General features: G+C 43.4%; 1 protein-coding gene across 1 annotated transcript in view; it reads right to left on the reverse strand.

Moving 5' to 3' along the window:
- Window positions 1–18,091: 18,091 nt before the first annotated feature.
- The window catches only part of ZNF366 (zinc finger protein 366), a 63,276-nt gene continuing 54,954 nt past the window's right edge, over window positions 18,092–26,413 (reverse strand). The window contains exons 4-5 of the mRNA XM_090276371.1: window positions 23,532–23,706; window positions 18,092–21,780 (exon numbers count right to left, since the gene is read on the reverse strand). Coding sequence (XP_090132497.1) covers window positions 21,227–21,780; window positions 23,532–23,706 — 729 coding nt within the window. The 3' untranslated portion in view covers window positions 18,092–21,226. The remainder of the gene's footprint in view (window positions 21,781–23,531; window positions 23,707–26,413) is intronic.

The raw sequence follows: 26,413 nt of genomic DNA on the forward strand, positions 1-26,413 counted from the left end.
CAGCAGAGTCTTTTGGTGTCTGGCTTCTGCAGGCAACACATAGGTCTTGCGGGTCGGACTGTACCCCATAAGGAGCCCACAAGCTCTGGCCTCTCCTGGTATCCCAGAAACCAGCAACCCCAATGAGAAACACTCTCCTTTTTTATCTTCAAAACACAAAAGGCTTTCTCCATGCAGGGTCACCTCAGGCCTTTGAAAATAAGGTCTCTTTGTAGCTGTCCTCCTGGGGTCTGTGGCTTTCCTTCTGTGTGTGTGTGTGTGTGTGTGTGTGTGTGTGTGTGTGTGTTCTCACGTGCACATGGAGCATCACTGAAGCATGCAAAACCACTGGCAACTCCCCCTTAAAAGTAAGAATAAAGGCCCAACTGCCTAGCCTTTACTTGTGGGGCAAAGGGGGTAAAGTCCCCTTTGTTTCTTTCCAAAAGCCTAGAGTAAAGAGGGGAAAAAAGGCAACAATTAATATTACAATAACTCATCTTGTTACATATTAATTCATTCCAGACTCAAAATCAGGTCACATCTGGATTCCAAAGCTGAAATAAATGTGTGCCAAAAGAAAATAGTGGAGATAGGGAGGGGACGTTTATGCTAATAGAAATGACATTCATAAGGGGCCCATTGCAAATTTAAATGCTCAAAGATCTACTATCTTTGATTCTAAAAAAGGTATCATGGAGACACTGGTATGGAAGTCTGTTTCCTGACCCCCTGCAAACGCCAACCTCGTATCAGACCACAGTGCACACACGGCAGGAAGAACTTGCTTCTCTGGAGGTGGCTCATTCCATTCCTTGAACATTTTAACCGGTTTTGAAGTTCTTCCTTATCTTAAAAACATGCTCCACTCCACCTTTCAGCCTTAGCATTGCTCTTTAGAAGTAATGTGGAACGGGGCAGCAGAGTCCTCAAACATTTAAAGCCAGTTAGTACACTCACTCACTGGCTCCCTGAATCCCCTGGTTTCCACAGCTAGAACTGCTTACCCCTCACTGTAGGCCAGTCAGGGACCCAGGTGAAAGGGCCAGGATTTCAAACCTCTGTGCTTCCACATCTTCTTCACCTGAGTACCTGAGTTCTAATGACTCATGATAAGAGCAATGTTGGTGAACACATGTGCCAGTCACCGTTCTAAACCCTTTGTGTGTGTGTGTGTGTGTGTGTGTAAACTCTCAAAACTGCCCTATGAGGTATTATTTTTATAAACAAGGAAATTGAGATCACACAGCTAGTTTCTGGCCGAGCTGGGATTCAAAGACAGGCACTCTGTCTCTCAAGTCTATGGACTTAATCACTAAGCCAGTGGTTCTTAAATTTGAGCATGAGTTAGACTCCCAGAGGGGCTGTTCAAACACAGATTGCTGGGTGTTTCTAATTTCAGTTGGTCTGAGCCTGAGAATTTAATTTCTAACTAGTTCCTAGGTGCTGCTAGTCTAAGAAGCACATTTTTAGAACCACTAGTTGGTGCTAACGGAACCCTTCTTTTGATCCCCATTTTTGAGTTGCTTGCTTTGTTACCTGCCTGGTACCCCAACTCCACAGGAAATGAAATGCTCCAAAGGCCAGAAAAAACTGGGTGCCTGCTCTCTGCTTTCAGATGCCCCTGATACTACTTGTTTTCCTGGCCCTCTGCCTTCTGTTACCTGTTCTCCATCCACCTTCCAGATGCTAGAAACTTCCCCAATCACAGCCACTGCATGGTAGGTTTTTCTGTTCTGTGGATTCTGCTCTGTCCTATACCATTACTGAATGAGCTGTGGTTATGACAGCTGTCATCCCCGAAGTCTTTTCTGACCTAGGACAATTAAGTTAGGTCACACGTTCTCAACTGACTTGGTCTTCAAACCTGTCACTGTTCAGCTGACCTTCCTCTAACCATTTTCTTAGCCTTCAATGCCCATCTTAGTATATAGAGCTCAGGACTAGACACAGTGCTATGTGGTATCTGACCACAATTTATTGCAACATTACTTCCCTTCTCCCAATCTTTTATAGTCTATTCATTCTGCCTATAATTGCATTTGTTTCCTTTTTGGCACATACTGACTTTGGGCCCAAGGCTTCCAAACATTTTTCACATAAACTATCCTCAAACCCATCTTTCTTCATTTAATGCATATATCGTCGGCAGCCGTCCGTCTCGAGAAACGATGGTGTAGCTTCTCAAGAGTCTATCTGCACCGCCGAGAATGGCTGTGCAGTCCGACTTGGGAGTGACACGGTATCTGTCTCCTCCCGTGTTGAATCGACATCTTGCGATGACGCTGGAGTGTCCTCTCCAGTGAAGCTGAAGCTACAGAGCCTGGGCAGGGTGATATGGAGGGTCTGCTGTTGCCCATGCAGGAGACCCCCCCTCTCTTCGCAGCCGAAGGGTCCAAGGGAAAGATGGAGTCAATACAGCTTGGCTTCAGGTGCGCCGCAGGAGTTGCCAGTGTTGACTACAACGTCAAACCGCCTTAGGGACTCCGGCTCCGGATTTTCTGTCGGGGTTTACTCCCTTAGCCTTTCCCCTGAAGAGGTATGCCGCAAGGCAGCGGAGGTTTTTTGGAGTCAGAGTTTTCCTTCTCTGATGTGCCCTGACTGGAAGATCGAACCAGCGACACTTAGCTCGCAGGCCGACGGTCAATCCACTGAGCCAAACCAGCCAGGGGTTAATGCATATATATATATATATATATATATATATATATATATATATATATATATATATATATATATATTTCTTTTTTTTGCCTTGACACAGGGTTTTATAGTTATTCTTGTTAACTTTCATCTGGCTTGTTTTTATATTGTTTCAGCCAATGGATTTTCATTTTGAAATAAAGCTTTTTATTATTTTTCTTATTATAAAAGGAATGCTTGTTCACCAAAAATGTCATAAACTAAAAGAAGAAGATTAAATATAACCAGGCTTCACATTAAGTTAACTATTTGTAGATTCCAAACCCAATATTATATTATCCTACCTCTTTTCAAAAAATAGTCATTTGTCCATTTCTAATTTTCAGCTTCTTTTCCATTTTTTGATTTTCCCCAAATTACTGACAGTGATCCTTCACTTACTTTGGTTTGTTTTCAGCACCTCGGGATAGAATTCATCCAGATCTGAAGGTGAAGTCTTTGACAGAAGCTTCCTGTTCTCCCACTATCTTGGCTGCTATCTTGGACTTCAGTGACCTCCTAACCATGTTAATTCCACACTTCCAGGTTTGAAGATCTTTCACTTTCATAAAGAAGATGAAGCAAAATAAAAGTTGGAAAGAAGTTCTATTTCTCTCCCATCATCCTCAGTACACCATCCTGACCTTTTTTCCAATAGGCATATCCACCAAAGGACCATTTTGATGCCTCAGATTTGTTTCATAAACTTTTATTCATTTTTCTTGGCTCCAATCTACCAGCTGTGATTTTTACTTTTACGTCAATCTTTCTTTTTTCCCGTAGTAATAGTAATGCACTGTTCTCCAGTTCCAGTCGTGTGTTTGTGTGTGTGTGTGCGTGGTCTTTTATAATCTGATTTCATTGAAGTGGCCCATTAGTCATTCATTTATTCATTATATTCCTCTCTCTTTTCCTTCACACCAAGATCATTACATTTTTTTTCTTTTTTATTGAATTTATTGGAGTGACTGATTAATAATATTATATAGGTTTCAGGTGTACAATTCTATAATACATCATTTGTATATTATATTGTGTGTTCACCACCCCAAGTCAAGCCCCCTTCCATCATCATTTATCCCTCCTTTACCTTCTTTAACCTCTTCTCACCCTTCTATGAGAGTCTTTTTGTGCTTAATTCTTTTACCCAAGATCATTTTTTTAAATTATATTTTCAGAAATTTTTTGTAGAGTCACTTCCGCTTTATAGACTCTAACTACATCGACAAACCTATCTTTTCTTTGAGCTTTTGAAATCTCAGATAGATGCTTCATTGTACCCTCTGTTTTCCTCTGGGCTACGACAAGGATCTTATGGAGTGTTATATTCAATAGTGCATGGATGTTATATTCAATATGGCTATAAGGTTAGTAGCAGAAGGAACAGACTTTGGCTAAGTTAAACAAAAGTGGAATTTGTTGGATGGGTTATCAGAAAGCTCACAGACTAATAAGAAGATTCAGAACCAGGCTCTGAAACAGATGGAACCAGAGTGGCTCCAGGAGTTCACTCAGCAGGAATTAATCTGTCTTTGTGTCAAATTACTTAAGATTAAAAGTCCTGTGGAAGACAGTGAGTTGATTGGCCCAGCTAAGTCCAACACCTGTCCCTTGGCTGGGAGAAGGCAGGGAATCATGATTGACATGTGGGGAGGTAATCACTCTAGAGGGAACTAGGGTGCAATTACCTGTAGTGGGTGAAAGCATGACAGAATGCTGAAGAACAAGTGACCACTAGCTACTGTCTCCCAAGGTTCACCGCACTTCCACTTTACCAATAAGTTCTACCTTTTTTTCTCAGAATTAAGCATTGGCCAGTGTTGCCTTTATTGATCCATTTGTTTCTGAAAAGGGATGTTGAGGTAATGGGCATTAGAAATTTATGAGATGCTCTGTTATTAGGAAGATGGGACTTCCTGCAGGTTCCTGAATAGTGGAAGTCCCAGGGATACCAGTAATCTCTGTGCCATTTTTAACAATACCGCTGAGATTCTATTCACATTGTGGTCCCACATCATTTATAAAGATGTATCAACAAACATTTACCTCATATTAAAATATTGAATTACTTTAACAATCATATTTTGGGTTTAGATATAAACATTGGAAATCATAAATATTGTTTCTGAATCCCATTATTTCCTACTGAAAATGATTAATTTTCCCCTCAATAACATTAGTAACCCATTCTATATGGGTACAGACTATGGACTTCCTGATACAGTTACATCTTTCTTTCATACCTGGTACTCTTCCTAAGATTGGATGTTATAGTTTTTCTTAGAACATTTCTCCCACCCCATAGTTTCAGGAATGCCATTTACTCTTATCCTATTGAGTGTGTTCCTTCATAACATGTGCTAGGAACTTATGCCAGTCGTGTAGCTAGCTGCTCATTCCCCGTGACCATCTTTCTTTAATGACAGAATCTTCAACAAGAAAGAATTTTAAAAATTATTGTGATGCCTAGTTCTTTAATGTCCTGTCTAGAATCAAATATATGTAAGCTTCTTCAAATTTTACCATGACTTATTTTATTACTGGAAGTTTGTGCTTCTTAATCCCCTTCACCTTTTTTCTCCCATCTCCCTACCAGGCTCCCTTCTGGCAACCATCAGCTTGTTCTCTGTATCTATGAGTCTTTTTCTCTGTTTGTAGCCACTGTGGAAAACAGTGCAAAGTTTCCTCAAAAATATTAAAAATAGAACTACCGCATGACCCAACAATTCCACTTATGGGTATCTATCCAAAGAAATCTAAACACTAACTAAAAAGATATGTGCACCCCTGTGTTCCTTGCAGCATTATTTACAATAGCCAAGATATGGAAGCAGCCTAAGTGCTCAATGAAAGGTGAGTGAATAAAGAAGTTGTGGGGCATATAGGCAACGAATCATGAATCACCCATAAAAAGAATGAAATGTTGTCACTCGCGACAACATGGATGGACCTAGAGGGTATTATGCTAAGTGAAATAGGTTGAACAAAGAAAGACAAATACTATATGATTTCAATTATATGTGGAATCTAAAAAAAAAACTTTATAATCAATTTATAATTGGCCCATAATTCAGGTTTTTTGAGGTCTGAGTGTTTTCATTTATTTGTTAAAATGCACATGTTAGTTCTGTACATCTAGTATTTCAGTGACTTTCACTATTTTGACCATGACCAGCAGCAAGGAAGCATTTACATTTCTATCTATCTATCTATTAAAAATATAACCCAAAGCACTAAGCCTTATTATGCATAATATAATCAGATAGTTTTTTATTCTAGTCTATTCTATTTATAAAAATACAGGTCTCAGCCCACTTGACTTTATGAGCCATTAATGGGTCACTACCTGTAGTTTGAAAAACCTGCTCTCTATGCCACACCACAGGCCTGGGGTAAATTGCAGGTGTTTGCCTTGTGTAATAAAAATCTTAAAAGTCTTTATCTTCTTCTTGCTAAATTCTTCTTTTAAAAGTTAAAAGTTATCCTCGCTAATGTACTGGAAGCAACATAAATCTGAGACTGCCTCAGAAGTTGGCAATAATGTGTTATAATTTGGTGCTGGTGATGGGAACATCAGTAAGTGCACCTGCCTCTGTCATTCTGCTTGATTGTCTGTCACAGTTGGGGAGGCACTTTCCCTCCAGATGCTCTTTGATGCAGCTCCATGAAGAGAATGCAAATGTAGTCAGCCCCGGTCAAGAATCTGTTTCTGTGTAGCCTACTGGGTTACATGGCAGAGGGGGGCGTGTGTCTCTGTCACTTGGAAGAGTGATCTGTTGAGTGAGGAAACCAGGAGAATGGAGTTGAAGAGAAGGTCAAGAAAGGAGTTCAGGTGTGGGAGGATTCGCCCTAGTCTTATGTCGTCACCCCGAGAGCAGTACTAATGACCCCATGTTGGTTGAGTTCAGCTCAGGAAGAAAGCGGAGAGACATTGACACGATTTGTAAGTCACCTGTGTGTCAGGCCCTGCTATAGGCACATCCCCATGTGGTCACTGTAGTAAGGGTATTAAGAACCAATGTGTATGGAGTGCTTATTTTGCTTTAAGTCTCACAATTCCATGAAGCAAATGCTAGTGATTCCCAATTTTGCAGAGGAGAAAACTGAAGCTTAGAGAGAACAATTTCTTCCTGGTTACATTGCTGGTGTAAGACAGAGAAAGGACCAGAGACCAGAGCCTGTACTTGTCATCGCTACCCTACAACATCTTCATTTGATGGATAGGAAACTGGCTCAGATAGGTTAAGTAGTCAGTCCAAGGTCACACAGCTAAGAGGTGGCAGAGCCGGGATTCACGTGGAGTCTATCTGGACACCATGTCCTTTCACTAGAGCTGCTTGGCACTCCTGCATCATAAGCCCACAGTGACCTGTAGTAATTTAAGGGGAGATGTGGATCTGCCAGGAATGAAGTTCCTATAGTTGGGTGAAACACCCCCAGCGCTGCTGTTGAAGAACAATAATGTTGATTCTCCACAAGCTGGACAGGGGTGAAGGATGAGGGAGTGGGTCTCATAAATCATCCTGCATCTTTAGACAAATAACAGTGCAAACTTGGGGACATTTCTAAGTTCTCGCAAGCTCAGCCCTACAGGTGTGAAGACTTAAATTTTTTTTCATTTCAATATAAAGACTTGTCTCTTAAATTTCCTTCTGAACCCACGCACCTTATGAGAGCCCAAAAGCAATGTTAACTTCATTGCTTAAATAAATAGAAGCAAGTTGGGGAGGGCAGGAGCATGCTGCGTGGTTCTTAGAACACTTAGCACTCTAGTCCTTTTCCATTGTTACCTTGTAAAGAAAGCTCCAGAAAAGGGGTTTCTAGCATCAGGAAAGACATTTAAAATTCAATTGAAGAGGAAGATGTCTAGATTGGCAACCTCTACTAATACCACTGAAGTCATTTCAGGAATAGTGTTAATAGTTGTTAATATGATACATACTTATTTTACATGAGCAGAATTCTATAATCATTGCCTCAACAGGAGTGTCATTATTCTGCTTATAATTTAGGAACTTTCTATATTACTTATGTATTGTTATTTATTAGGGTGCTTAGATGAATGGCCTTTTCATATAACAGCCACACAGGGTCATTCAGGACAGGGACTGTGTCTGTAGTGCTTATCCTGGTATCTCCACAGCCTCCCAGCCCAGTGCCCATCACATAGCAGGTGCTCAATCAACATTCATAGAATGAGTAAATAAAGGTTTTGATCCTTTCTTTTTAAATTTCAAATGGGAAAATAATGGTTGGAAAATATTTACTATAGGAAAATTTTTAACTTTAAGCGTGTCAAGGTTTTGATGAATAAACACTGTTCTATAGCTTTATGTTTTCAAGGTTCATCCATATTGTAGCATGTATCAAAATTTTATTCCTTTTAAAGAATGAATAATAGTTCATCATATATATATCTATTATATATATATATATATATATATATATATATTATATATCTATAATCTATCTGCCAGAGAAGGAAAACTCTGACTCCAAAAAACCTCCGCTGCCTTGCGGCATACCTCTTCAGGGGAAAGGCTAAGGGAGTAAACCCCGACAGAAAATCCGGAGCTCCATATTACCCTGCCCAGGCTCTGTAGCTTCAGCGTCATCACAAGATGTCGATTCAACACGGGAGGAGACAGATACCATGTCACTCCCGAGTCGGACTGCACAGCCATTCTCGGCGGTACAGATAGACTCTTAAGAAGCTACACCATCGTCTCTCGAGACGGACGGCTGCCGACGATGACTATAGCTTTAGAGGCTAAGTATAGGTTTTGATCACTAAATGACTCATACTAGTACTAAGCTAGTCTCATTGGTTTTGTTTCTCTCTGAACAAATAAACAAATGTCTTATGGAGATTTGGGTTGCTTATATATTTTTAAGTTTTTACAGTTTAAAATATGCAGGCTTGAACAAGGAGTTATATAGTTCCCAGCAATCTGAATCCTGACTGGATACAAGTTCTTCTGCATGTACATCACTGCCACCCACATGAAGGATGTAGTTCTCCACTACCAGGCATAGACACATCCTAGAAACCCCAATTTTTTTTTGGCACAAGCTTTACAAGGGCCAACCAAGGGTATAGCCAGCTTGCTATGACTATTAAGTCACCTGTCAACTTGGGGTCAAAGGAAACTAGGATCACCCCCCACAATGGATTGGTAAAAGGGGAAAAACAACTCTGATAAATACTTATTTAAAAAAAAAATCAGACTTCCAGCAAAGATGGAGGCATAGACAGACATGCTGCATCTCCTTCCACAACTAAGAAGGAATACAACTACTTCAAAGCTAGAAACAATCAGAAGTTCCAGAAAATCAAACTGCATGGAAGTCCAGCAAACAAAGATATAAAGAAGAAATACTCATCCAGACAGGCAGGAGGGGCGGAGAGGACGTGGTGTGGTGGTGGCGGCGGCGGCGGCGGCGGCGGCGGCAGCGGCAGCGGCAGCGGCAGCAGTAGCAGCAGCAGCAGCAGCAAGCCAGTGGAAAATGCAGTCACATGTTTTAGAAAGTCAGGAGGGACACCTGGAGAGCATTCCCAGCTCCTCACTGGACCTCACAACTCACTGTCCCAGCATCAGGGAAAATCAAGCCTCATTGCTTCTGACTGTGCAGACCAGTGGGGGTTGGGGTGGAGGCAGAAACTGCTGGTCTCTCAGCAGAGTCCGCTTGTTTAGAGGGCCCCCACGGTCCTAGAACGTCCGCAGACCCACCCACTCTGGGAATGACAGCCAAGGCAGCAGCTAGAGAGGCACCAGTCCCATAGGGAAGTGGGAGAAGTGCCTGGAAAAGGGGCGAGTGCTGGGCAGGTGGCATTGTTCCCTCTCAGATCCCTCCCCCACAGACAGTGCCACAACATGGTGAAATGAGTCGCCCTGTACTGACGAACCCCTAAGGCTCCACCCCTTACAATGTAACAGGAGCAACAGCTCTGCCTTGGACATGGAGGCAAACAAACACAGGAGCCTGTCAGAATGAGGAGACAGAGAAGTATGGCCCAAAAGGGGGAACGGATCAGGGTTCCAGTGAGAGAACTAAGTGACGAGGAGATAGCCAACCTCACAGAGGAGGAGATAGACAACCTAACAGATGCAGAATTCAAAACAATGGTGGTAAAGATGCTTGAGTACAGCAAACACATAAGAGAAGAAGTGAAGGCTATGCTAAGTGAAACAAAGGGAAATCCTCACAAAACCAATGGTGAAGGGAAGGAAACCAGGGTTCAAATCAATGATTTGGAACATAAGGAATTAAAAAAGTCAACAGGTGCAGAAAGAGGAATCAAGAATTGAAAAAAATGAGGAAAACTTCCCAAATTTTTCAAAGGTGATGGACATTCAGGTCCGGGAAGCACAGAGGGTCCTGGGCAAGCCGGACCCAGAGGGGAGCACACCAGGATGAATCATGATTGAGATGCCAAAGAGGAAAGATAAAGAGAGAATCCTGTGGGCAGCAAGAGAGAGGCGGAGAGTTGCCTGCAGGGGGGAGCCTATAGGACTATCAGCTGATTTCTCAAAGGACACTTTGCAGGCAGGAAGGGACTGGCAAGCAGTATTCAATGTGATGAAAAGCAACCTACAACTAAGATTACTCTATCCAGCAAAGCTATCATTTGGAATGGAAGGGCAGATGAAGTCCTTCCCAGATAAAGTAAAGCTAAAGGAGTTCATCATCACCAAGCCATTATTATATGAAATGTCAAAGGAAAAGAATGTCAAAACTATGAACACTAAAATGACAACAAACTCACAACTATCAACAACTGAATCTAAAAATTAAAAACAGAATCCAACTCGGCAAACCTGAATAGGAACAGAACCATAGGTATGGGGATCATTTGGAGGGTTATCAGCTGGGAGGCGGAAGGGGGAGAAATGAGGAAATGGTGCGGGGACTAAGAAGCATAATTGGTTGGTACAAAATAGACAGGGGGAAGTTAAGAATAATATAGGAAAGGGTGAGGCCAAAGAACTTATATGCATGACCCATGGACATGAACTGAGGGGGGTGGGATAGCTGGAGGGAAGAGGGGTACTGGGAAGAGGGGAGAAAAGGGGAAAAAAATTGGAACTACTGTAACAACATAGTCAATAAAATATACTTTAAAAAAAATTAAGCTGAGTCCTTGTCCTTTGAAGGTACAACATAATATGAATCAAACCCAGATAAATTCAGTTGCTCTTTGTAAGGAAGAAGTTCCAGTCCATCTTTTGTTTTTCTATTTTTACATGCATGAGAAAAAAAAAGATTATAAAACTAGATAAGGATCTCAGCATTAACAGCTGAACAGATTGGAGAAATTTAAAAATTACTATCAAGAGATACTACTTAACACCCATCAGAATGGATATTATCCCCCAAATGGAAAATTACGAGTGTTAGAGAGGATGTGGAGAGATTGGAACATTTATGTGCTGCTGATGGGAATATGAAATGGTGCTTCTGCTGTGGAAAACAGTTTGGCAGTTCCTCAACATTTAAACAAAGAGTCACCATATGACCCAGCAATTTCACTTTCAGGTATATACCCAAAGGAATTAAATTCGGGACTCAAACATGTATTTTTACACTAATGTTTACAGCAGCATCACTCACAATAGCTAAAAGGTGGAAACAACCCACCTTTGAAAGGATAAACAAAATGTGGCTAAATAGATAGATTATAGATCGTATCGTATCGGCAGCCGTCCGTCTCGAGAGACGATGGTGTAGCTTCTTAAGAGTCTATCTGCACCGCCGAGAATGGCTGTGCAGTCCGACTCGGGAGTGACACGGTATCTGTCTCCTCCCGTGTTGAATCGACGCTGGAGTGTCCTCTCCAGTGAAGCTGAAGCTACAGAGCCTGGGCAGGGTGATATGGAGGGTCTGCTGTTGCCCATGCAGCAGACCCCCCCTCTCTTCGCAGCTGAAGGGTCCAAGGGAAAGACGGAGTCAATACAGCTTGGCTTCAGGTGCGCCGCAGGAGTTGCCGGTGTTGACTACAACGTCAAACCGCCTTAGGGACTCCAGCTCCGGATTTTCTGTCGGGGTTTACTCCCTTAGCCTTTCCCCTGAAGAGGTATGCCGCAAGGCAGCGGAGGTTTTTTGGAGTCAGAGTTTTCCTTCTCTGGCAGATAGATTATAGATATATAATATATATATAATAGATATATATATGATGAACTATTATTCATTCTTTAAAAGGAATAAAATTTTGATACATGCTACAATATGGATGAACCTTGAAAACATAAAGCTAAGTAAAATAAGCCAGATATAGAAAACAAATATTCCATGTAGATTAACTTATCTAGAGTAGTCAAATTCATAGAGCCAGAAAGTAGAATATAGGTTACCAGGGATTAGGGGGAGGGGAGAGTAGGGAGTTATTGTTTAGTGGGTACAGTTTCTGTTTAGGATGATAAAAAATTTCTGGAAATGGATAGTGGCAATAGTTGTACAACATTATGAATGTACTTAATGTTAGTAAATAGCACACTTCAAAATAGTTTAAGTGGCCATTTTACATTATGTATATTTTACCACAATAAAAAAGAACATATTATAAAACCTGAGAATACATTAATTACATTCACAATGTTGTACAAACATCACTACCAGCTGCTGCCACCTCCCCCAGAATAGGGGTTCTGCTGCACAGTTGGGAGAACAGGCTCTGCCGATGTTCTCTAGCTGCTCAGCTGGCTCAGCTCTCCTACACCAGGAACAGGGGAGGATGGGAGCTGCCACTTGGAACACCCACTTGGAAATCCACTGTAATAGATTTTCTAGGACACAGGTCTGTGTGGGAAGGAGAGACTTTCCTCACCAGCTGCCCTACTCAGCTCCTCCTTACTGAACAGGGGTTTGGAGTAAGGAACTGCCACTGTGCCTGGCCACTGCCACCCCCAGCATAGGTCTTCTGCACGAAGCTGGGGACATGGGGTTGGCCACTTGGCTGTCAAGCCCACTGGAATGATCTCCCACAGCATGTGTCTGGGTGGGTGGGGTGGATGCAGCCATGCCTTCCACCATTCCTACTGGGTTTCTGTAGATTTCATTGACTAAATATTCCTTAAATTGCTTTAAGCCCTTTGACCAGTCTCCAGAGATTTTGGATGATTGTCTTTGCTCATTCTTACCAGTTCAATAGCTGTCTCTCTGAGGGTGAGGTTTCCCTGGTCCTCTCTCCACCATTTGGGAAGTGCCCCACCTCCATAGAGTTTTAATGGACCATAATGGAAAGATGTATGTTTTTGGACAGCAGCATTTTTTTGTACAGGGCCTCTTGAAGGATCTTTCTGGTAAGTTCATGTATCAATCTTACACTCTTCTAGTCTCCCAAGGCTCCATCCAATCTCAAGTCTGTCTAAAAACTTGCAGGAGATGGTGTAGTGGCGACCAAGCCCTTGGCTCGGAGAACTAGTAACTTGAACAAGGTGAGGCATTTAATTACATAAACCTGAGATCAAAAGTAAAGTGTCCCAGCAGGAAGGTAAGGAGATTAGCAGTGTGGAGGCACACAGAGCCTTGGCAAAGACAAGCCCTTTGAAATCCACAAAAATGTGTCTGCTAATAGAGTCTTAGAGTGACTTCTGAGGGGATTGGCCTCTGTTAGCATTGGCCTCTGTTGGCATTGCTTCCTTCACAGAGATGCGTCATTATACTCGATGACTGTTTACTGAATATCCCCTGAGATGCCGGCATTGTAACGATCTGTTTCTAAGGCTTTGCATCATCTTGCTTTGATTTTTTGCTTTTTCCTCTTGTAATGACTTTGCTGTTGCTGGGGATTTTACATTCCTTTTGTTTTCTTAGTTTTCCAGGAGTGAGAAAAGGCAGTCGACACCATGCTCTATGTACATAGTCTTGCACAACCACAATCACAGCTCAGGTTTTTACATTTTTCTGACTTGGATAACCTGCTACTCCAAGTGAAGCTGCTTTTTTCACTGGACTTGCTGCAGGTGGAGAGGGAAGCTGTCCTTCAACAATGGCAAATTACACAGTCTCTGCAAGTCAAGAATGTTGAATAGATTTTACCTCACCCATCCTCTCATCCTTCACAGGCTGGAGACCAGTTTCATTATTATTACTTTCTAGAAGAAACAAAATTATTTGCCATCATCTTAATATGATGAATTGCTAAAAGGAAAGAAGTATCCTTGCAATCCTGTTAGATGTCTCTTAATGTATCTCTCCATTTTCCTTCCAGAGACTACTTGTCTAAGGTCTACCCTGTGAAAAGACTCACAGTGCACATTTTGAACGTCGGTATGAAGTGATTCTTCAGGAATGATGCCAGAAGCTTTAGCAGGCCCCCCCCCCCGCCCCCCCGCCTCCATTGCCTGTGATCTCCAGCCTGTCCTTCCAAGCACCCTCCCCTTCTCCCCCTCCCTGCCCACGTGCATTCTGAATAGCAAGGATTTCTGGCTGGACTTCTCGTTTGGGTCAAGTTCAGAGAGAGTTCTTGCCTTTCTTTCATCCTCTATTAAAGATGGGGTGTGGAGGTCAGGGGAAGCACATCTTACAGATGAAGGGCCAGTGAGATCTTTGATCCAAAGGCTGTGTGGCTGCATCACTTTCTCTCACACAGAAATCGTATTCATCCCACACTGCCCACTGCAAATCACTCTGGGAGGACGGGACAATGCAGCAGATAGATACACAGGCCTTTTCCCACGTGACACCACAAACAAAGACCCCCTCTCTGGGGAACCTAAGAGAAGCTTTTGAGCTTCCACTTCCCCTCCATTTGTTTGAAGGATCAAGAGAACACAGTTCCATTTTCAACAAAAATTAAAGAGGAAAATCATGAAAAGAGCCAACCTCCTTTTTTTCTCTCTCTTAATATATTGTTGCATCCAGGGAAGAGGAAACAGTGAGCGCCACTGATACTGGGTCCCCAGGGGCCCTCTAAGGGTCACTCCCCAGCTATCAAATGAGCACGTCTTCCTCCACTTGTAGCACAAGTTCGTAATGGGACTGAAAGTTACTTTTGGCTCAGCTCTGCTGTGCAAAAAATATAAAAAATAATAAATAAATAAATAAATAAAAAGAAATGACACTATGCTTCAGGGAACTCGCTATTTTAACACCTGGGTTTTCACAGAGAGGACAGTTTTTAGCTTGAAGGTTTTGGAGATTTGGAGAAAGGAGATTTGAAACATCATTAGCCGAATTCCTGCCAGCTTCCCTGGGCCTGCTGAGAACTGTGTGTTCCTTAAGGGCAGGGACAAGCTCTTCCCACGTTTTGTTTTTATTTCTTCTTAAGGTGCTGTTTGTAGTGCCATGGGCCAGTTCACTTTAGGACTTAAAATATGACAACATCTCATTTATTCTGTCTTGTAAAATAATGTGTGCTCCGGATAAACATCTTTCAGCTCACTGGACTGTCACCCTTTGAGAACTGAACAGTTTAAAAGCGAAATGTATTTGGAGTGCATTTAGTTAATAAATATGGTGCAGATTAACTAACAGTTCTTTGACCATGCGAGTTCATTATCATGAACATGCATTAGTTTATTGAGATGCTCTCAGACCCTTATGGATGAAAAGGATTCTGCAGCCTCACGTTATGGTCTTGGAGTCCTAGCCTCTTTCCATTGGTTCTCTGGTCTCTGATTCTGTGCTTGTTTGTTTTCACGTCGGCCATTTCTTCCCAGGATCTGTGTCTGAGAAGCTTCATGGTCCTGTTCAATCTAGACTGTTTACTCCTTTACCAATTGTAATCCAGAACAAAACTGAGAGAAACCAAGATGGACTGAATTCTACATATATTACATTCTTGGTAAGTATATTCTCTGACCACCGAGTAAAGAACACGAGTCTTATGATAGCTATAAAAATCTAAACCATCTTCTGTCATATGAGGAGATGGACCTTGTATTGTCATTTTTTACTTAGGAAAATATGCATTTATCTTATTAAAATTTGCCTTTGGGAGGAAAGTCAATCTGGACCTCCAAAACAGATTTTGAATCATCAGCTTCTAGCTGTTTCTTTGCTACCTCCCTAGTCCAGGCCAATATTATCACGCATAGACTGTTCTCTGAGCACCATCCTGGCTTCCATCCAACTCATCCTCCACACTACAGTCAGAATGAGCTTTAGGAAATGTCAGTCTCCTCCTGTTACCCTCATGCTCCGTGGCTTTCCATGTCAGCCTCGCCTTGCATCACTCCCTCTCTCCTGCTGTGTTCTGCTGGTTGCCAGGAGGGAGCAGGGCTGTTATCACACAATGGGTCAGGGAGGGATACATGTGAACCCAGTGACTCACTTGGGTTTCCTTTGGTACTTCTTTCTCCACCTGTGGCTATAAATGAACAGGCACAATGATCCCATTCTGATGAGGGCACATGTTTGTTTGAGCTGCTATAACAAAATACCAGCATTTATGTCTCACAGTTCTGGAGGCTGGGAAGTCCAAGGTCAAGGTGCTGACAGGTTCTGTGTCTGGTGAGGGCCTGCTTCCTGGCTTTCAGATGCCTGCCTTCTTGCTGCATCCTTACATGGAGGGGAGAAAGAGAGCTCTGGTCTCCTCCTTTTTCTTCTAAGAACATTAATCCCATCATGAGGGCCTCATCCTCATGACTTTATCTAAACTGAATTACCTTCCAAAGTCTTCACCTCCAAATACTGTCATACTAGGGGTCAGGGTTTCAATCCCCAACTTCGGAGTAACACAAACCCTGAGTCCACAGCAACGTGATGACCAGGGCTTGGGCCCTGTGGCGGTGGGGCTTCTGGGTCATGCCACTTGGAAAGGTGAGAGGTACCTGGACGGGTCATGGAGGAAGGAGAAAATGAGTGTCAGTTGTGTCTCTTAGACTAATTGCTGCAGTGAGGGCTGAAGTTTGTCCCACTAACTCTGGTCTTCTAAGTTTTCCCGCGGGAAGAGGCCCACTAGACTCCTGGAGGAGATGCTCCATTCAGGAGCACAGAGACGACTCACCCAGTCTCTCTTCAAGGAAGGGCTTGCACCGACCTGTGAGGAGGGCAGTCAGCACACAGCCTCCAGCCACTGGCTCCTTGAGAGTCTGCCCCTGCTGAAGGGTCACACCTTTCTGAGGTCACGGCCTTCCAGTAGGGGTACAAAGGCCTGGATATCTCTGCCCAGTGTGGCACAACTGATCGAGCAGTCCTTACCCAGAGCTGCCTACAGAGGCTTGCTTGGGCCTATATCACAGTTTGGCTTCTCTGCTCAGGCTTCTTTCATCCCCCTTCTTTTAACTTGATGCCAATTCCTAATAAGCACCTTACACTCATGTTTCTCTCAGCATCAGCTTCCAGAGACTTTAACCTGGTACAGGCAAAATGCTTTGAAGGTAAAAGAGGAACTTACCAGCCAGGCAATTTGAGGCAAGCTATTTCACTCTCCTGAACCTCCACTTCTGCATCAATAAAACAGAGAACAATGTTTGTCCCTCAGAGTTGTGTGAGGCTTAGATGAGATTGAGTGTATAAATCACCTGGCACAGTGGTCAGCATATAACAGTGTGCAATGTTTAGAAGGGGAGTGCCCACAGAAATGGACAGTTTCTCATGCTTTGTGAGTTCTTTGTTGAGGAGCAAGAGCTGAGTTCTGTTTTCTGGCCACTCTGCCTATGATAATAATGGCTATTTCTTACATAGCATAAACAGTGAGCCAGGCACATAAATGTCTCACATACATTAACTCATTTAACCCACACAACAACCTGGTGAGGAAGGTACTATTCTTAGTTCCATTTTATAGATGAGGAAACTGAGGCACAGAGAAGTTCATAAATTGGTCTGAGGTCCCAAAGGTTCAAATCGGGAGAACTGGGCTTCAAACTCAGAAACCACTAGCATACACTGCCTGCTGGCTGAACTTTATTCTATGAAGAACTTGATGCAGAATAAGGCAACCCTGCCTCTAACCTTCCAGTTCCCCATTACACCCTTCCAGAACTAAGCTTTTTGACTAGGAAAGATGAAGAGGATGAGGAAGATATCACCTGCCTGCAGATGCAATGAGGTTTATTAATTGTTTCTGAAGCCTTGAGGGAGAGAGAAGCCAACATCTGCATCCTGGGGCTGAGGCCCCAGCTAATTGGAAACACCTGGCAGAGGGTATGAGCGTAGGGGCAGGAGTGAGACACTGACAATGGTATCTTCCTTGCAAAATTTTGGGTATTTGCAGATAATTAACTCAGAGTTTTCAACATGTCTTTATTTGCTTAAATTAACAAAATATAGGTTACATGCTCTTTTCAGGTAAACTGCTTTTTCACTGAAGCAGAAAGCAATATTTACAACTTGGGTTGCTATATACTTGGAGATTTAATTTTTAAATAGCAAGCCAGAATTCTGTACAAAATCAACATTTGGTGTAATGTTGTCTAAATATGTGAAGGATTTTAAATGTTAGCTCTGTTACATTTTGTTCCAGCAAAGCAGACAAAGATCATGATTCAAAACACGATGTTAATATTTTATTAAATGCCTTCAGGGCTTAATAAATATAGTAGGCACATTTGGGGCAGCTACTCAAATACAAATACACCAGTTACCCTTGCGGGGTTATAAAAGGTCAGCCTCAGTCTCATGGCCAGTGGAGAGTCAGGTTTTTTTAAAGAAAGAATATAAGAATTGAAAGGCAATACGAGGGGGTGGTCATAGGCCTGAATTGAAAAGAAAAAGAAAAACATGCCCCTTAGCTGGTTGGTTGGTTGGTTGGTTCAATGTGACAATGGCCAAAAGCCTAAAAATCATGTGGTAGTGACTTATTTTCAGAGTGTCACAATGTGATTACTGTCATGCTGTCCTGGTCCTAGTGTTCTAGTATCCTTGGATGATTTCATCCCTTAGTTCTCTGAGGATGGCCCCAGAGGCTCTCCTTCCGGTTTTCATTCTAGTTAATGAGCTTATCAGGCAGGGTTGGCCGATTCTTTTCTGAGCTCTGCATTTATACATAACTGTCCATATAATTTATTACCTGAACTGGGACACTTTTGAGAGTTTAGGTGACACTGCGGGTAATTACCCTAGGACAGCAGGTACAAACCAGGGCTGTCGTAGGCAAACCTGGATGCTGGTCACTCAACAACATACAAAACCAACATTTTAACATTGGTTCTCAGAAGATCAATGTATACTAACCATGGGGTTAGATCTAATTAAATATCTCATACCCAGAGTCAAGAACTATAAACAGGCTTTAGAATACACCCTGTAACAACTTTTCACTACTTTTCGTAGACCTTTTACTCTCTCCAAATGAAATTTTACTTAGAAGGCTAACATACAAAACAGGTGAAGTCTGAGCCACTCTGAGTGACATGTGCACAAGGGCTGAGAGTTTCTCCTTTGCTTGCAGCACTGCAAGGGCTCTGGAGGGACCTCGGCTCTGCAACAGACAACTTGAAAACCACTCTTCTAGACTATACTCTTTCTGTCTCAACATTAACTTGTTCCTCAAATGTTCCCACATGATCCATTTTGGTTGGAAAGGACTAGAGCTTGCTGTTCTAGATTTCCTGGCTCCTTTTCCAGCTAGCCAGACCCAAAATGAACTAGAAGTCTGCAACCCTTATAGTAGGTCTTCAACACATAACTGCCAAAAGAATGAATATGTTATAGGACCCTAGACTGGGGACCTCACAGGCTTCACCTCAGCTTCCCAGGTGATTTTATCAGTGCATTGATGAGCTATACAATAATGCATGGAAAGCAGGTTCTTGGCCCAGAGTTGTGTTTGTAACTGCAGAAACCACAGTACTCCCTTCACCTGCCCTGTGCAGGTGGCAATCAAAAACCCAAGCAGCTTTGGCATTTCGTGGTGGTAAGGCTGAAGGAAGGAGCTTTACGTCCAGTGGCAGGGGAAAAGCATCAGGAATTGACAACGCAACTGGGTGGATGAGAACTGGATGAGGCTAATGGGGAAGCACCTTGGCCAAGAGAAAAAGCCAGCATCCAGCATCCAGAGGTGGGCCGGGTTTTCTAAAGAAATGTATTGGGGACTTTGGAAGGAGAGGAAGCAAAATAATAAACAGTACATAGCACTACAAATAAGGGTTGAAGCTATCAACTTAGAGACAGGTTTTACATAAATACAGACACAGTACCAGAGGGTTCCTGCTTATGGTCAATCACATGTATGTGACCCTGTCAGCTTTACTCAGTGACCATGCCTGAGGAAAGTCTACCTGCTGGGCTCAACTCACCCACTATAATCATTGTCATTGGCTGGAATCATGGTTCAAATGTCTGGGAAGAAATAATTAGTCACTATACGCTGGTTATGCATTTTAAAACATATTAAGTGGCCATAAACATCACAAGCATCACCTTGTAATACAGAAAGTGTGTGTTTATACTGTGTGTGTGTGTGTGTGTGTGTCCCCTTGTGGGGCTCTTACAGAACAGGTAACAAGCTTGTATCAGCAGTATGATTTCGAGGTCTCCTGCTCTCAGTCTTAATGAGTCTAAAGGCAGACACAGAAATATTTATGGAGACCCTGGGAGGGGTCCTGGGAGACACTATCTTAGCCCAGCCAGTCTTTCTTAACTCTGGCTGCCCATAACAATCATGTGATTTAGAAACTAACCAATGCTGGGCTCTACTCTAGACCAAGTCAATCAGAATCTCAGAGGGTGAGACCTCAGCTTGAGTATTTCTAAAAAGGCTCCCCAAGCTGATTACTAATGTGAAGCCACATTGAGAACATAACCCAGACTCTCTGCTACTAGTGATTAGGTGCTGGTTATTTTGATACTCCAAATAAGTCAGACTTTAGATTTCAGGGAGAAGTGCTCCCCTACTCCTCCTGCTCCAGCCCCGAGGAAAAACCAAGTCTTCTTTATGGGGCATGAGGCTCCTTCGCGAAGGAGCTCTGCTGAGGACACAAGGCATGAGCACTGTCGGGCCATCTGAAAATCCGCTCCTAATGCCACACCTAGTGAAGGTAGCTGGAGCAGAACAAGGCAGACCCAAGCAGAAACCTAAGTGTGGCTGGGCTTTCTGTAGTCAAAATTATTCGTTTTCTGTTGAAATTTTATCTGATTTCTGTGACTATGTGAGAACACTCTTTTCAATAACTCATCCTTCTGTGTCATTTCTGTCTGGTATTTTTATTTTTTAGTAAAGGCAATTTTTATATATACAACTACTCATTTTCATCTATCAGGAAAAATATAATTTTCACATATTCAACTAAATAGTCATTAATAAGGTAACATATCAAGCACCAAATTTTTGCAACCCAAAAGAAATTTACCATGTATTACATATTAGTCAAAGAAAAATAGAATTTCTAAATCCTGTCAGCATCAGCTTACAACTAGATATCAAGAAGAATATGTACAGCTTATAATATTGGAGATGCATAAAGTAACACTGAAGACGCTGCCTGTGTGTTAAAAATCAAGGACCAGTATGACCTGAGAAGCACTTACATTAGTGAGGACGGTCCCTGCTCATTTAGTCTGAGAGCCATTTGTGAAGATGTGCGCCATGCGCCCATCCCAGCAAATGATAGCTCATGGGAAAAGCTGTATTTGAATGGCCTACTGCTCATTTCCCAAATGTAATTCTAAAACTGTCCACTTAGATACCTAAAAGCACCGCTTGTTTTTCCATTTTCCTCTCCAGTAATTCTTTTAAGCTCTCATCTCCGTGCTTGAAGTACAAGTAATCAGAGAAGGAGGCACCCCGCCGGGCGCTCTGCAGCGCCCTGAGGCTGGGACACTCCTCTCTGCGCTCACCGCCTCTCTCCTGGCCGCCCTCCGCCCCAAGGCTGCCCTTGCCCTTCTCCTGGCGATCTTCCTTCTGCACGTCGTTGTCGTTCTCCTTCTCCTCTTCCTCCTCCTTCTCCCCCTCTTCACGGGCTTCCTGCAGCGCTCTGGGGGCCGGCTGGGGCTTGCTGGAGAGATCCTGGGGCTCGCAGAGCTGCCTGCTCTGGGGGGCCAGGCCCGGGCTGTCCCGCTCCACCTCGTAACAGTTGTCCTCATCCTCCTCTTCGTGGCAGGAGCTGCCCCTGGCGCTCTCCCCGTCAGACTGGAACGCCCGGCGCTTCTGGGACAGGTCGAAGGGCTCCTCTTGCTCCAGTCTCCTCAGGACCCCTGCCGTCTGGGCCAGGGTGATTCTGCCCCTTCCAAAACCTGCAACAGCAAAGGCAGCGGTCAGGCCCCAGGAAGAGCCTTTGAAAATGGCTGGTTGCGAGGTATCCAGGGCCGTTTAGTGTAGTTTGAGTTTGCATTTTAAAACTAGATAAACTCCCAGCAAGGATGTGTGGATGGGTCTTGTCTCAGAAGGAGTCTATGTGGGTCTAACCCCTTTAAGGTGAATTTGGCAACGGGCACCAAAAGCTTAAAATAAGCCCAGCTCTGACTTAGCAATTACACTACTGAGAATTTACACTATGAAAATTGGCAAGTGCACAAAATCTGTAAGCTGCTCATCACCACATTTTTTATAATGAAACTGTGACAGGTTTGTTTGAATAAATACTAGTACATCCATACAATGAACTATGTGTGGGAGATGTAGGGCCCTAATAATCATAAAAAAGTATTCTCTATATATTTTAAGCAAAAACATTTATAGTGTAGACCCAATTCATTCATTCTCTCTTCTCTCTCTTTCAAAAAAACAAAAGATATATGTCAAAAACCTCATAATGAAGTGATTTTGACATTTTTCTTTTTATTTCTAATCTATTTTATTATTTTCAGTGAGCATATATTTAACCATAAGAAAAAAATTAAAAATAATAAAGGTATTTTCATCTTTTTTAAATTAATTTTTAACAATGTCACTTTATTTTATTTTTATTTTATCTGTTTTTTTAGAGAGAGGGGAAACGAGAAAGAGAGGGAGAGAAACATCAATATGTGGTTGCCTCTCATGCGCCCCCAACTGGGGTCTGGTGTGCAACCTGGTCATGTGCCCTGACTGGGAATCGAACCAGCGACGCTTGGTTCGCAGGGTATTTTCATCTTAAAAAAAAGAAAAAGAAAAGGTGGTGTCTTTCCCCTCCCCTCTGCCATGGCACATAGCACACTGTCGGGCAGAGTCACTGACGGCCTGTTTATTGAACGACTGCCTAATTAAGTGACTTAGGAGCAACCTGCAAAATGCAGTAGATCTGGAACATGAACTCTTTACTCCTGAGGGAGTCCTGGGACTGAGATAATAAAGGAGGCGAGAACTTCCCATCAGTGCAGTCAGGACCGAGGCAGAGAGATGTGAGCCCCTGCTCTGCGTATGGGCCCATCAGCCCCACCAAGCAAGAAAATTGTCCTTGAGTATGTGTGGTCCTGAATGGGTACGAGGAGGCCTAGCCTGCTACAGACACACTTCTGCTGACAACAGAGCCTGCAAACCAGTTTTCTTGAAAAGAAAAAAAAAATCGCATGACCTTAAACAGTGATGTGATAAACTAGACATAACACAGGCTTTAGAGTCAGAAAGATCTGTGTCCAAATCCTGACTGCCACTTTCCAGTTGAGTGGCTTGGGGCAAGCTAATGTCTTGATGCCTCAGTTGCCCCATCTGTAAAAAAGGGATAACAGAAGTTCCTCCAGCCTGAAGCTGCTGTGAAGATTCAAGGAGGCAAGGCACCTGACGCAGTGTCTAGAACAAAAAACTAATAATGGCATGAACTGGCATTATTACCATGTTCCAATTTACTTTGTAGGGTTCACTTTTACTTACTACCTTCAGATCTTAGCATTGTATTTGTTACAGTAGCATTGTCAGTGTGCTCCTGCTACCTTGCTGTAGCCTTGAAAAGTACACTCTTTTTTGACCATAAGAATAAAGTAAAGGCCCCTATAAACCAGGTCACCTCCCATTCATTCATTACTCACTGGTCTCGGCAGGCTTGGGAGCTTCTTGGAAGAGTGATTACCTTGAGAATGGAGGCCCCGCTCCATGACCCCATGTTTGACTTTCATGTGGCGTGTCAGGTTCCCCTTCAGGGTGAATTTGCTGGGGCAATAGAGGCACTTGAAGGGTTTGCTGTCAGAGTGCAGGTGCATGTGGCCCATTAGGTTGTGCATTCGGTTGAATTCTTTCCCACACAGCTGTTGGAGACAGTGACGAGAACACAGGTTACTCACAGGCAGGGATCCTTACCCATGTTAATCCACACCCAGGCCCATGTGAGGCTCTTTGTTTGGATCTGGGCATCTTAAGCTGCTTCCAAAGCAAATGTACCCATGGAAGTCAGGGAGAGGGGCTGGACTGTACCCAGATTCAGAGGTGAAGCAGGTAGGAATGGATTTGTGAGATTTTGGTCCTGCAGTACAGGATTTTTAAAATCAAGGTAAAAAACCACAAAGCTATTAAAGCTTCTTTTGAACCATTTGAAAAGGAGATAAGCTGATCCAAAAAGCAATTGTTCAAAGTTTGCTTCACTTGAATAATAAGGATACAACTACTTGTTTAATATTTATGGAGCATTTACAATATGAAAGACACTATCCTAAGGCTGCCAGGGACTATCTCACTTAATTCTCACATCAATCCTGTGAGACGGGTGCTGTTGTCATCCCATTTTACAGATGGACAGACTAAGGGATTAAGATGAAGGGACTGGCCAAGGCACACAGCTGGTGGGTGCAGGAGCTGGGGATAAGAAACTCAGGTCATTGGACACCAGAGGCCACGTGGTCAACCACCACATCATGCTGTGTCCCCCCCACAATCTCTTCTGTTAGACTAGATGAGGCAATACTTCTCTAATTTTTAAATTTGCTAATTATTGGGATGAATTTCAAAGTCAAAAGGAAGGAGAAGACATGTAAAGGAAGGAGTGTGTTTTATTTTAGGGTAGAAATTTGAAGTACTGAAAATATCTCAGGTATACAAAAAATAAGCAGGTTTTATTAATTTCTTTTTGTTATCCTTTCTCTTGAGTTCTAGTAAAGTGCAAATGCATGATGGGCCACAGCAGTGGTTCTCTCACTTCTTTCAGGAGAGAGGCTATCTTTTCAAAGGCCCTGTCTGCAGCTGGGGACAATGTAAGGCAGAGGCTGCTGCTCTGGGATGCTTTGCTGGCTCTTGTTGTCCCCTAGCCTGGGCAGAGCAGGGCTGGAGACTCCAGCCCCTCCTTGGCTGTGCTGGGAGGAATGCAAAAAAGGATTTCTGTGTCTGTGCTCAGACCAGAGTGTTAAGGGAGGGGCATTCTCCTTCCCTCCCCGACCTCAGAAGCTGTGTGGTGCAGGCTGCAATAGACAGAGATGACACAGAGAAAGGACTTGGGGTGCAGCGTCCTCTGAAGCCGACATCAGTTTTCCTTTCTCACTGAGAGGTATTTTCAGGGCCAATAGTGGGGATTGCAGATTGAATTTTTTATTAATGACAGCAATGTTCTCCTCGGCTGGCTGTGGAGGGGCAAGTTGAACTAGCATTGGGAGAAGGGGTCAACCTAGCAAATGGTGACCTTAAAGGACTGTCAACCTAGCAAATGGTGACCTTAAAGGATTAGCCCAAACGAATGCTGGGTGGTAGGAGGAAGCCAGCCTGAGATTATAACTTGGTCACAGACAATCCACACATGGATAATGAATAGTTGGTTGTATAATTTTAAATGATTCACATTTGGGAATTTTAAGTACTTTTTCCCCTTTTTACTTCCTTATGAGCAAGTATGAATTCAGCATATGGTGTCCCATGCTCCGAGTTCAGAGTATCTGCACACCATATCATTTGGAAATGTGGCCCCAGGAAGGAAAAGCCTGAGAAGTTGGTCTAATTTCAACATTCTCATGTTACAAAGCAGGATCCCCAAATTCCCCACAGCCTGTGGTTTTGGGGATGAAGGAAGGAGATAGTGCAGCTCTGGGGGTACTTTGCATATATATGGCTGGTAGCTAGTTTCTTAGTTATGCAAATGGCTATGGCTGATCCATGGTGATAAGGAGATGGAAGGGACTTTGACCACAGAATGGTGACAAAAAGCTTACAGGGCCTGAGTGAGATTCTGCATGTGGCCTGGACCAGTCACCTTACTGACTGCGTCACAGGCCGCAGCCAGGGTTTAAAACTAAGGTGGCAGCCATTTGGGGTGTGGGGCCATGCAGTTTGAAAGACTGCAGAGGGACTACACCAGCTCACCATGAGGTTTGGTGTGTAGGAGGAGAGCCACATGGTTTGAAACACTGCAGAGGGACCCCACCAATCTGCCATGGAGTCTGATGGGAAGAAGGGCCCCTGTCAGCCATGAGAAGAAGCATGAAGGAAGGAGCACATTAGAGGAGCATGATGGAGCAGCAGGTTGCAGCAGCCAGGGGAGAAGCAGCAGCTGTGCGGTCTGCAGTCAGGGTCCAGCTGTGCGGCCTGGGCTAGTAAGAAGGCAGGCACGCTGCTGCTTTGATCGTGCCCGCTCCAGCTGACTCTGAAGCCGCCAAGGACTCCGCCTTGCAGACCTGGACTCTATCTAGACTCCTGGAACTTGGGACATAGGAGAAGACACTCTCTTAGGACCTGTGCCTTTCCGGGACTTCACCATGATCCAGTGTAACATGGTACATGCCTTCCTGGACTATTATACGGAAGCTGATGACATCCAACCCCACATCCTGAAGGAGAGAGCTGACAGATAGAGTGGGGAACTTCTGGGCATGTTTTTGGCTTATAGCTTTTGGGGAGCCAGGGAGGTGCTGGGTCTCGTGGGAGCACAATGCTCCGAGCAGGAATGCTCACAGAGCCCCCTGCTCTGCCCCAGGTTGGAATATTATAAATAGAGACCCATTTTTCTCAATGCTAATTGTTAGGTCTTACACCAAG

The sequence above is a fragment of the Furipterus horrens genome, unplaced genomic scaffold, assembly GCF_987537825.1.
Source record: "Furipterus horrens unplaced genomic scaffold, mFurHor1.1.pri manual_scaffold_5, whole genome shotgun sequence".
In the NCBI taxonomy this organism is placed as follows: Eukaryota; Metazoa; Chordata; class Mammalia; order Chiroptera; family Furipteridae; genus Furipterus; species Furipterus horrens.